The sequence below is a fragment of the Macrosteles quadrilineatus genome, unplaced genomic scaffold, assembly GCF_028750875.1.
Source record: "Macrosteles quadrilineatus isolate MER2022 unplaced genomic scaffold, UCM_ALF_1.0 Scaffold_5__1_contigs__length_97177068, whole genome shotgun sequence".
Lineage (NCBI taxonomy): Eukaryota > Metazoa > Arthropoda > Insecta > Hemiptera > Cicadellidae > Macrosteles > Macrosteles quadrilineatus.
The window spans coordinates 12,815,148-12,827,066 of NW_026542598.1; the positions used below are offsets into that span (position 1 = coordinate 12,815,148).

The 11,919-nt window shown below is 36.5% G+C and overlaps 1 protein-coding gene across 1 annotated transcript; it reads left to right on the forward strand.

Moving 5' to 3' along the window:
- The first annotated feature begins 819 nt into the window (after nucleotides 1–819).
- Nucleotides 820–1,683, forward strand: LOC128994308 (protein Star-like). Its single transcript, XM_054418749.1, has one exon. It carries the CDS (start codon nucleotides 820–822, stop codon nucleotides 1,681–1,683), a length of 864 nt encoding a protein of 287 aa, XP_054274724.1.
- Nucleotides 1,684–11,919: the final 10,236 nt, after the last annotated feature.

Here is an 11,919-nt window from a genome sequence, read left to right on the forward strand (position 1 = left end):
CCATTTTTTACCCTTATAACATAAAATTTAGCAATTTATTTCCAAACCATTTTGTAGAACTCAGAATAACAAACAATATAGTATATTGAAGTATACCTAACGTTTACAGAAAAGATAAAAAAACGAAATTTAAAATTCTCATGTTATTCTTATGGAGAATAATAAACTGTTGTAGCTTGCTTGTCTATAGACGTATTTTAACATAATTTGGCAAATTCGTTTACTTCATACTAACAAAACCATCAAAACAAAGAGCACAATCAATATTTTAATACAACAAACACCTTAATTATAATCTTCCCTGTAGCAGAGAATCTAAGTGCTCTATAAAATGAATTAATGATAGCTAAATAGGAAAAAATCTGACAATTTTAAGGGAATAATTTAGTATAATTCCAGCCAGGTAAATGGAAATTCACTTAGTCTGCAGGGTTGCTGCGTTGGGGGTATTAAATAGTACAACAAACACCAGAAAATGTGATAGAAAATATTCAAACTTTAAGAAGAATAAACTAAAAGACTTTTAGGATTAAGACTCGAAGCTACCTTACTATTGTGATGTACTGTAATCATACATAAGACATGCATCTAAAGTCAATGATCGAAAGTATTTAGTCCGTAGTTAACTGAACATAGAATTCGAAAGTTTAATCAACGATCGATACTATTGTCAATTAATAATTAACAAATCAGCTGTATGTATACTAAATAAACTAACATTGAAGCCCAATAACCTTTTTATCCATTTGTAAAAGTCAACAAACTAATAAACTCAAATACGAACTATAAGATCGCTTTGAAATGATTCTAAAATCCAAGATGGTTGAATTCATCAAAACCCTTTGTGCCAACTTCATCGAACGAACCTGTCGGTCAAAAGCTTCAAACACACTTATCATCGTAGCTTTGACATTATCAGTGATAGCGGTTATTGAAGTCTTGCTGATGTCTTCATGGCAAGTTGAATTCGTTCAAGACGGAATATCACCTAGAGAGATGCGGTCGCCGAATCACAACCAAGAGGACGTGCAGCTCGTCAGAGAGTTGTCTTCCCTTTTAATCCCTCCAGCCAAGAAAGGTCACGTGAACACTCATGAATTGCCGTACCCCAGCAAGTTTGTGGAGGAGCTCAGAGTACTGACCGACTACAAGCAAGGGGGCTATTTCATCGAAGTCGGCTCTGGGGATAAGCAATTGTTCTCGGACACTCTCTTCCTCGAGCGACACATGGGCTGGACAGGACTCTTGGTAGAGCCTGATGTTATCAACTTGCAGACGTTCAGGAGAAATGCGTGGATCGCCCCTGCGTGTATGAGTTTGAACAGGTCCGCTTACGAATTCCACCGCCAACCCTACATACAAGTGAGCGTGAACCGAAGAAGTTACTCTCCAGCAACCATCATGTGCTACCCATTCTACACCTTCTGGCTGGCTCTTAACAGACCGGTGGTGGACTTGCTAGCCATAGATGTGGGAGGTGGCGAGGTAGAAATCCTAGAGACCATCCCGTTCGACAAGGTCGACGTCAAAATATTGCACGTGGACCACACCAAGGCTAGGGACGGATTCATGGGCGTCACTACTCTATTGCAACAGAAAGGCTACAAGGTTGTTAGTGAAACTCTTCCTCGACATTTGTTCTTTATTAAGAAAGAATACGTTAATCGCTACAATGCAATATAAATAATTTAATAGATAAGTTTATACAGTGTTTTGTGACTAAAACTCATTCCATCCGGTCAGTAGATTCCAATAGCTTAGTGCCATTGAATGTGACTTTACTCTTTAAGCTGCTTCCACAAATATGTCAACGGAAGGTTGCTAGTTTGTCCCTATGTGGGGTCGATTCTGAATCCACATTTAACTTGGCTATCAATAAATATTAATTATGATAAATTACATTATGTCATGGTACTAGTAATAGGGCCACAGTTTATCTGTTCCCTTGGAAAAAGTTTAAAATGCCAGAGCGTTTAAAATCACAGAATGTACTAAAAGGTTGGCATAATATGTCATTGTATATCTCTATGAGACCAATATTGACGTATATTTTAGTGAGCTTTTTACCAACTCTTGCTATGTTTACTAAGCTAAAACCAAATCTTAATTAATTTGTTATAAGTAATAAATATTGCTTAAACACCTTAAGATGATATACAGTTTTGTCGTCTGATATCAAAACGTCCAACCACCACTGTGTACATTATTTGTAATGGCTAGGCGAATTGTATAGCCTAGTCCTTTATAATTAAACACAAGAAAGGGAAGGATGGTAATAGCATATTTTAAGGTTTTTTACAACCCGCCTATTTGACAATAGAATGGCATAGTTACCAAAAGCGTTGGGGAAAATGTGTGAAAGTCTGTCAGTTAAAGCAATATGAAATGGCAGATAAAGACAAATAGACACATAAACGTCCTTCGCAGGCTGCAATAAAACAAGTCGCAACAAGTATTTTCTCTTCCACAGATTTACTACTGAGAAATATGGCATTTGCATTCTCTTTTTGGAACTTGGGGTTATATTTGTAACAAATACCCTATGAAACATAGTATCGTAATAATAATGTACTAGTGTACCTGTTGCTCAAATTCGAGCAATTTCATTACAGGCGACTCAAAGATTATGGAAATACTCACAATCTAGTGTTTTCTACAAAATTTTCCCTCTCATAGCCGCATTAGGTTGTCTATGACAACTTATAAATAAATAAAAAACATTATTTCTATTTCTTCTGCTTTGTTGTGTTCTATGACTTTTTCTATGTTTCCATTGTTTGCAAATCGGTTATTTCATTGATTGCTCAAGAAATGTAGAACAGTGTTAATTCAGTTTTATTTTTAGTCTATATCAAATTGTCCAGGATTTCTCACTCTTTTCCATTCTATACACCAACCCAAGTTTCGTCTACAGATGCAATATGCCAACGAATATCACCTACGTACAATCTCCAAGAAGTGGTAAAAAAGGCAGAAACCAACCAATACAATAGATATAAGTTAACTCCAAAAGAAAAGAGTTACTGTGATAATAGGATTTTCCACTGATTTGGTAATAGTAGAACATTATATTGCAAAACATGACACGATGCAGAAGAAAATCCATTTTAAAATCAGAAAAACCCATTGCAAATACTGTACTTCATTTTGAAAAATTCAATAAATCGCAATTTAAATATTAACAGCTGTTGCATTAAAAAGTAGTATAGAATTATGCATATGGTCGTGATGTAAACAAATCTGAAGAGGCAACTTTAAAGGCTCCTGGGGCAGAGCCCCAAGGGAATTGACCTCGTTCCTCTTTTGATGGCTCATCTACAGACCAAGACCTTTCTTTAGAGACCTCTACCAAGTTTCTACGCCCAGCCGTTCTCTCAAATTAGCTGTGACAAAAAAACGCCGTTTTCCTCCATTAGAATAACATGGGATGGTAATTCAAAGGCCACTGGGGCAGAGCCCCAAGGGAATTCACCATGTTCCTCTTTTGATGGCTCATCTACAGACCAAGACCTTACTTTAGACACCTCTACCGAGTTTCTACGCCCAGCCGTTCTCTCAAAATAGCTGTGACAAAGAAAAACAGTTTCAAATTAATATATAGAGATGCTGTTTTCGCAAAAGTTGCCGCTATTGTTACAATCTATCTATCGCATTTGAATAGTCAATCCATCCTAACAGACTCACAAGAACATCGCATGTTTAATCCTGTACGCTATATTGAAACACGTGATCGACAAGTAGCCAACTCTTTGACTATAGAAGCGTACAACATCAGTAAAGGCAGGTCTATCATTCAACCGTAGCTTTACTCTGCTACGCTTTTCATCTGGGTGTGTGTTCACGTCCACCTGCGTTTTACTATAGATAAAACATACTCCCTTGTGTTGGTTAGTCTGTATGGTTGCACTCTTGCAAATACCCTAACATGGACCTCTGAACCGCTTCACTAAATATATGACCCAAATAATTATCCCTAGTTTTCTTAATATAATTTATTCTTTCAGGTTTTATTACGTCTTGATTTTTATCGTGATTATTGACTACTATAAAGTGTGAGTTTCCGCAATTGAAATATAAAAAATTGATATAAAATCTTACGTAATACTATTGACTATACACTACAGAAAAGTCAATGGTAATACAAAACAAATATTGACACATAGGTACGAACTATTTAGTAACCACCACGAATTCATGGTAACCACAATATGTGGACCATGTTTTAATTGTAACTCCAGAAGACTTTTAGTTTACGTTGTTCGACGATCGTGTAAACTGAATGAAATTGTTTGATAGGCGTAAACCTAAGGAGGGACCAAGACAGACTACATAACGTCTCGAAACTGAAACTTCACAAATTATATTAATAATATTTTATATCTATATAAATAAAATTAGAGTTTTGTCTGTACTTTGCTCAGAATTATATACTTTTAGGTTATTTTTACGTTTTATACATTAAAGAAGCAGAAACGAGTCTTATCTCTATTTCTGTCTATCTGTCTGTCTGTCTGTCTTTCCCTTTGTCTGTAACACTCAAGATGGCATTTTACGCAATCTTCTCTGTGAAAACCAGAGTACCTATCAAGATCCAAGTCATTTTAATGTATTCACTGGATTGTCGAGAGTGTCTTTAGTGATTTAAATATAGCCTCACTACTTTGTAAATAAAATTACGGACGTTCTAAAATGCAGTTTTGTGTGATTTTTGACAAATTTTCGTTCAATTTTTATCACATAATCGTCTATGAAATAACGAACAGCTGTTCGGATCAAGATTATTTTTTCTAGCTATCAATGATATGTTTACAAATGTTGTTTAAAAATACCGCAACCATTTCGAATCACGTTTTGAAAGCAAATCCCAACCAAGTGAGATTAAAAACGTTTTTCTTACATAACGGATTTAATTAATCGCAAGTGCAATAATATAGTCTAATAGTGTAACCGTAAATGAAATTAAATAACTAGACATCGTCCAAATCGGAACCAGAAATTCTTTGAGTATAAAAGGTTTCTTGAGTTTTGACAACCAGAAAGAATACCTTGAATCACTGTTGTATAGGGCTGGGACACTGAAATGATCGTCGCCAATAGCTTACAAAAAAGGTTTCCACTCATTGACGGCGCTTCAATGGCGATTGTGTAAAGTGTAAAGTAAAAAATCACAACTGCAGTGGGTGATTGTAACAGAGGTTTAACAGAGGAAGTGCTAAACTCGCTTTTCCAATGTGTCACTTTCTGTTTCTACTCACCGTGTGATGCAATCGCTGGACCATACAGCCAATAGGCCCATAGCTCATATCATGGGTACGTAAGCCTACATATTAATTCATAACAACCTTTTTGACGACGATCCTTGATACCGGTACTTTTCCATAGAATACATGGCCTACCTACTTAAGAAATATAATTATACAAATAATGACCAAAACCCCAACATTGTGTGATTTTCGTCACATTTCCTTCTAATGTTAATAGATATACTAATCATTGTTTAGAGAATGCGTAATCTATTAAATAACAAAAAGTTGTTTGGGTAAGGTTGTTTTTTTTTTTTTCAAACTGACACCGATAAGTTTACGACTTTATAACTTTTTACGAGAAAATCCAAAAGCAAGAGACCAATAACCTCGGGACTAGATATTAATGTATTTAATTGGTCGGATGTACTATAGTTCTTAGGTAGGTTCTTACGTAGGTACTGGTTCTTTTCCTTAGAACCGTTGGTAGCTGCTAGAATCATTTTTACGTAGGTACCAACACATCACTGTAGTTTACAAATTAGTTATCGTTGGTGTTGCACCTTATTTATTAGAGCCGTCCGTATTCAATTTAAGTGATGTCTCAACTCTGTATAAGTTTTGCTTTTTCTGTCTGGATTCCAAATCTTAGCTTACCCGGTATGCTAAGAAAATGATAACCTATTTGAGTAAAACATTTGTTGAGCAAACCATAATGAATTGTTTACGCCTTTATATTGTTTATGTATCAATAGTTCGTGGCCTTTGTTGGATTGTTGTATTGTGTTGTTTTGTTGTATGTTGGTAACGCATTAATGTCCTTATTTCTCAGTGTTTCACGGAATGGACAAGAGCACCTTTGATACTGAAAATGTCAACCGGAATAAAGTGTTAAATGGTGAGGTTGAGGTAGTACTTTAAATACGTTTAAGTTAACCGATGTGGAAAGTAACTTTCAATTATAGGCCCACTTTAGGGCTACGCTTCATGGATCTACAAAACATTTTTTAGTTTAATCATTGGACATATGGACCATAACGATCCGGGTGACATTTAATTGCGAAGCATTTATTTTGGCTTGAACTGTCAGATACTGTATTTGCAAAGGTTTATATATAATAGTTTTGCCAGCATATATGCAAATATGCAAACTAACTGCTGTTCTTAATCTTAATATAAGAAGGTTTCAACTGACTACTAATAAGATCCCCGTGCGTAGAACGGGCACACAGCTAGTATTATAATATAACGGGTAGTAAATATATGATTTCGCTAATTTGTAACAACCCTGACCGTTTTAGTTAAAAGTAAGGTATCATACCTACTAGTGTACCTGTTGCTCGAATTCGAGCAGTTGCGAAGCATTTACAGGCGACTCAAAGATTATGGAAATACTCACGATCTACACAACAGTTAGATATAATCAAAATCTTTTGTAAATACTGTATCTTATCTTTTTTCAAAAAGCTGATCTTGTTTTTTTAGTGTTTTTAGTGTAAAAAAAATATTATTTCTATTTCTTTTACTTGGTTGTGTTCTATGACTTTTTCTATGTTTCCATTGTTTGCAAATCGGTTATTTCAATGATTGCTCAAGAAATGTAGCATATTGTTAATTCAGTTTTATTTTTAGCCTATATCAAATTGTCCAGGATTTCTCGCTTTTTCCATTGTAATAATTTCACCAACCCAAGTTTCGTCTACAGATGCAATACGCCAAAGAATATTACCTACGTAAAATCTCCAAGAAGTGGTAAAAAAGGCAGAAACCAAGCCATACAATAGATATAAGTTAACTCCATAAGAAATAATTTTAAAACTTACTGTGATATTAGGATTTTCCACTGATTTGGTAATAGAACATTATATTGCAAAAAATGACATGATGCAGAAGAAAATCCTATATATTAAAACGAAACAGGGTTTTTTTTATTTTACGATTCTGAATCAACCACTTGACGGATTTTTATGATTTTTGTGTTGAAAGAAAGATAATTTTGAGAACTAGGGAATGTCGAGGCCATAATTTTAGTTTAGGGTTTCAGTTTTTTAGAAATTAAGTTTTAATTTTCAAAAAGTCTAGCAGCCGACGGACGAGTTAAAGTCGTTTTTGTGGTGGTTTAACTAACAGCTGGTTGCTAACTGTCATTGAAATGTTTATGTTACAAGTTGTTTGAATAAAAAAATATTGATCGTCAGAGTTTGCCTACACGATATTTTACTTTGAAATGCAGTTTATTTTCTACCGTAAAAAGATCTATGTTATCAGGAGATTGTGTAATTTTGAACTAAACATTTTAAACGTATAATCAAGTTATGTCATAAATGTAATCCGTCTAAGTTTAAGTGCTTAATCCTTTAAGATAAGGGGTTTACGTGTTGATTCATCTTTTTCTAGATGTTTTAATATAAGTATGACTGCATACAGTACACATTTTATTCGTAATGAAAATGTCAACCGGTGTAGTAGGTCTCCAGAAAACTGACCAGTAAGCTGCAGGGTGTCAGTATCGATTCATACCTTATCATAACGATCCCAGTAGTACTGTATGATTCAGAAACTTGATAAAGGGGTACATTCCAAAAGTATACCAAAAGGCTCGGATCTCGGATGGGCTGGGCAGGCTTTGCATGGCGGAGAGAAGATACTTCAACTTTTAAAAGTGTATTCCAAGGAGTACTACAAGGTAGACGACCACTTGGAAGACCAAGTAATGAAAGACATCTTCAGACTGGTATCTTCCTGTCTTCCTGTCATCCAGAAATGGCAGGGGATAGAAGAGCCAGGAGGCCATCAGGATCATTTTAGAGGTTTCAGTGGCCAAGGTGATTAAATAAGGTGGGTAAGAGATAGTAGGCCCATGCAGTGGATGGTGGTATGTAGCTATTGTACTCAAAGCCAGTGTGTGTGAATCGGCCACCAAGTTGTAAACTAGCTGTTCTGAATCATATTCAGTTTTAATTGACTACTCGATTCCCGTACGAAGGACGGGGCCAACAGCTCGTCAATTTTAAAATCAGAAAAATCCATTGCAAATACTGTACTTCATTTTGGAAAATGCAATAAATCACAATTTAACAGGTGTTGCATTAAAAAGTAGTGTAGAATTATGCATATGGTCGTAATGTAAACAAATCTGAAGAGGCAACTTTAAAGGCTTCTGGGACAGAGCCCCAAGGGAATTTGTCTCTTTCCTCTTTTGATGGCTCATCTACAGACCAAGACTTTCTTTAGAGACCCCTACCAAGTTTCTACGCCCAGCCGTTCTCTCAAATTAGCTGGGACAAAAACCCCGTTTTCCTCCATAAGAATAACATGGGATGGGAATTTAAAGGCCACGGCGGCCGAGCCCCAAGGGAATTCACCATGTTTCTCTTTTGATGGCTCATCTACAGACCAAGACCTTTCTTTAGACACCTCTACCGAGTTTCTACGCCCAGCCGTTCTCTCAAAATAGCTGTGACATAGAAAAACAGTTTCAAATCTAATATATAAAATTCTCGTGTCACAGTGTTTGTCTGCAAACTCCTCCGGAACGACTTCACCGATCGTTATGAAATTTGGTGTGTAAATTCTGTAGGTATGCGAATCGGACGTAAACTATTTCCCGTTTCGAAATTCTTAAAAGGGCTCCGCCCCAGTGGCTCTGGAGTTTCCCATGTTAACCTTATGAGAAATGGAATTAATGAATCTTAACAGCTGTTTCAATTAAACAAGTTGGTTCTGTTCTATGATGTTCAATAGCATTAAAGTTACAAGGATTACCAACAGGGTGCAGCACTATTATTTCTTTTACATTTATGACAACAGCTAATTTGCAACCAAAAGGTGAGTGAGCGTAGCGAACGAACTTCAACCTGGAGGCGAGTTAGCGTAGCGAACGAGCTAACCTGAAGGCAAGTGAGCGCAGCGAACGAGCTCCAACCTAAAGGTGAGTGAGCGTAGCGAACGAGCTCCAACCCAAAGGTGAGTGAGCGTAGCGAACGAACTTCAACCAGGACGTGATTGAGCGATGCGAACGAGATCATCTTGAAAATTAAACGTAACGGTACTTTCTTTCCATCGGTCTGTCTTAGGGGAAACCTATAACTTAGGCGATACGAAGTTCGCCGGGTCAGCTAGTTAATATATAGAATCTACATACCAAGACCTTTCTTTAGACACCTCTACCGAGTTTCTACGCCCAGCCGTTCTCTCAAAATATCTGTGACTAAGAAACAGTTTCAAATTAATATATAGATGTTACAAAAATGGTCAAAATCTTAAAGATTTGTTATTAAAAAGTTAAAGTTTGTTAAAGTTTGTTATTTATTGTTAAGAAGTATTATATAAAAATGTACAAGTCAAATCTGCTGGTTTTGGGAGTTACGTGAGAGAAAAAACATGATAATGTTAACCTCATACTGTATATTTTGTAATTTATCTCCAAAAGATTATATTATTCAATCCATCCAACTAAACACTAAAAGGTTTTTAAGGTAAAGTCGCCATAATCTTTAAGGAAATCCAACGTTAGAGCCTACTTGGTCTAAAATAACGCCATAAAATAGAGGCATAACACGTTGAAGATTAGGCAATAAAGAGAATTCTCTGATCAACTAAGGTGATAAAGCAAATAGCAGCTGTAATAGGGTGATCAGTGGCGAAGTTTGTGGCCTCAGATAACAATGCTTCAGGGCAGACGCTTCAACTATGTGCTAGTGCTACCAACATTCAATTAAAATCGTGAATATGTTTTCACGATAATTCTTAAACATTAATTGAGCGAAGCTTTTACTCCTGCTTTTGTTTTCTAAATAAGTTACTCCTCCTGAACGACAAGCGATCCGCACGAAATTTAGCACAGGGTAGTAAGTATGTGAAAGGTATAAGAAAAATCTGAGATGGTACAAATAATGTACTATGAGCTTTCCCCTGTAAATTTTAACTTTTAGACATTCAACATGGATATTTATTTATTTGGATTGATTGGTCGCCATGCTCGTTTTTGCAAGAGTACCTGGGGACCGAGCTTTCACTCAGCGATGTCAGCATTTACTACTTCCTTCACCATTTCCTACGTCATGGACATATTTCCATCCCTTTTCATAGCAATTCAGTATTTCAATTGCAGATACATAAATCTAACTGTTACAATTGGTTTCCAGTTCCCAGACTCCACACTGCTAGCCTTTACTAGTTCCTTCACCTCTTCCTAAATCGCGGACCTGTTTCCCCCCCTTCCCATAGCATTTTAAGTTTTCAGATACCTTAATCTAATCCTCATACACAGTTCCCACACTCCGGACTGCTTGCCTTGACTACTTCCTTCACCACTTCCTACGTCTCGGACCTGTTTTCCTAACTTCCCATAGCATTTAAAGATTGTAGATACCTTAATCTAATCGTCATTAACAGTTCCCACACTCCACACTGCTAGCCTTTACTACTTCCTTTACCAATTCCTACGTCGCCGACCGGGTTCCCTCCCTTCCCATAGCATTTTAGGATTGTAGATAGGCCTACCTTAATCTAATCGTCATACACAGTTCCCACACTCCGGACCGCTCACTACTTCCTTCACCACTTCCTACGTCGCGGACCTGTTTTCCTCCCTTCCCATAGCATTTTAAGATTGTCGATACCTTAATCTAATCGTCATTACCAGAGTTCTCAGACTCCACACTGCTAGCCTTTACTACTTCCTTCACCTCTTCCTAAATCACGGACCTGTTTCCCTCCCTTCCCATTGCATTTTAAATTTGCAGATACCTTAATCTAATCGTCATTAACAGTTCCCACACTCCGGACTGCTCGCCTTTACTACTTCCTTTATCAATTCCTACGTCGCGGACCTGTTTCCCTCCCTTCCCATAGAATTTTAGGATAGTATATACCTTAATCTAATCGTCATAAACAGTTCCCAACCTCCGGACCGCTCACCCTTACTACAGTATTTCCTTTACCACTTCATACGTCACGGACCGGTTTCCTTACCTTCCCATAGCATTTTAGAATTGCAGAAACTTTAATCTAAACGTCATAAACAGTTCCCGCACTCAGGATAGCTCGCTTTGACTACTTACTTCACCATTTCCTACGTCGCGGACCTATTTCCTTACCTTACCAACCATAGCATTTAGGATTGCAGATACCACAGATACCTTACCATCTAGCTGAAGCCACTTTTATAGTTAGTTCTGTCTGGTTTTCTATAGATGTCGTGTTTTGTTTACAATTTGTTTCTATTATTTTAGGGATAGTTTCTCATTATTTGTGTCTCACTGTTTGGTTATATAGCCAACGATAGTAATATAGTGAACGAGTTATCGTTTATGATTAAATAGTATCATTTGGTTAAACGAGGTTTTAAATTACTGAAATAACAAGCAACAAATTGTAAACAAAGCACGACATCTACAGAAAACCGGACGGAACTAACGATGAAATTGGATTCAGCTGTTCCATAAGGATGGGAAATCTACTACCGAAGCCTGCAAGCAAACTAGAAGGAAAAAAGAAAAAATTAAGTAATTACCCAACCATAGTAACTAAAAATATCAGAACAAATCATAGCTCATTGTCAACATTTATGTATGTAAATAACAAAATTAAAGTGTCAACACCATTCTCCTGATTAATATCATAGACTAACCGTATGTTTTATCTATGTTAATATCAAATAAACTAAGAAAAA

What these genes read in the sequence shown, in the direction of transcription:
- LOC128994308 (XM_054418749.1), top strand. Translation starts at nt 820, where the DNA reads ATGGTTGAATTCATCAAAACCCTTTGTGCCAACTTCATCGAACGAACC.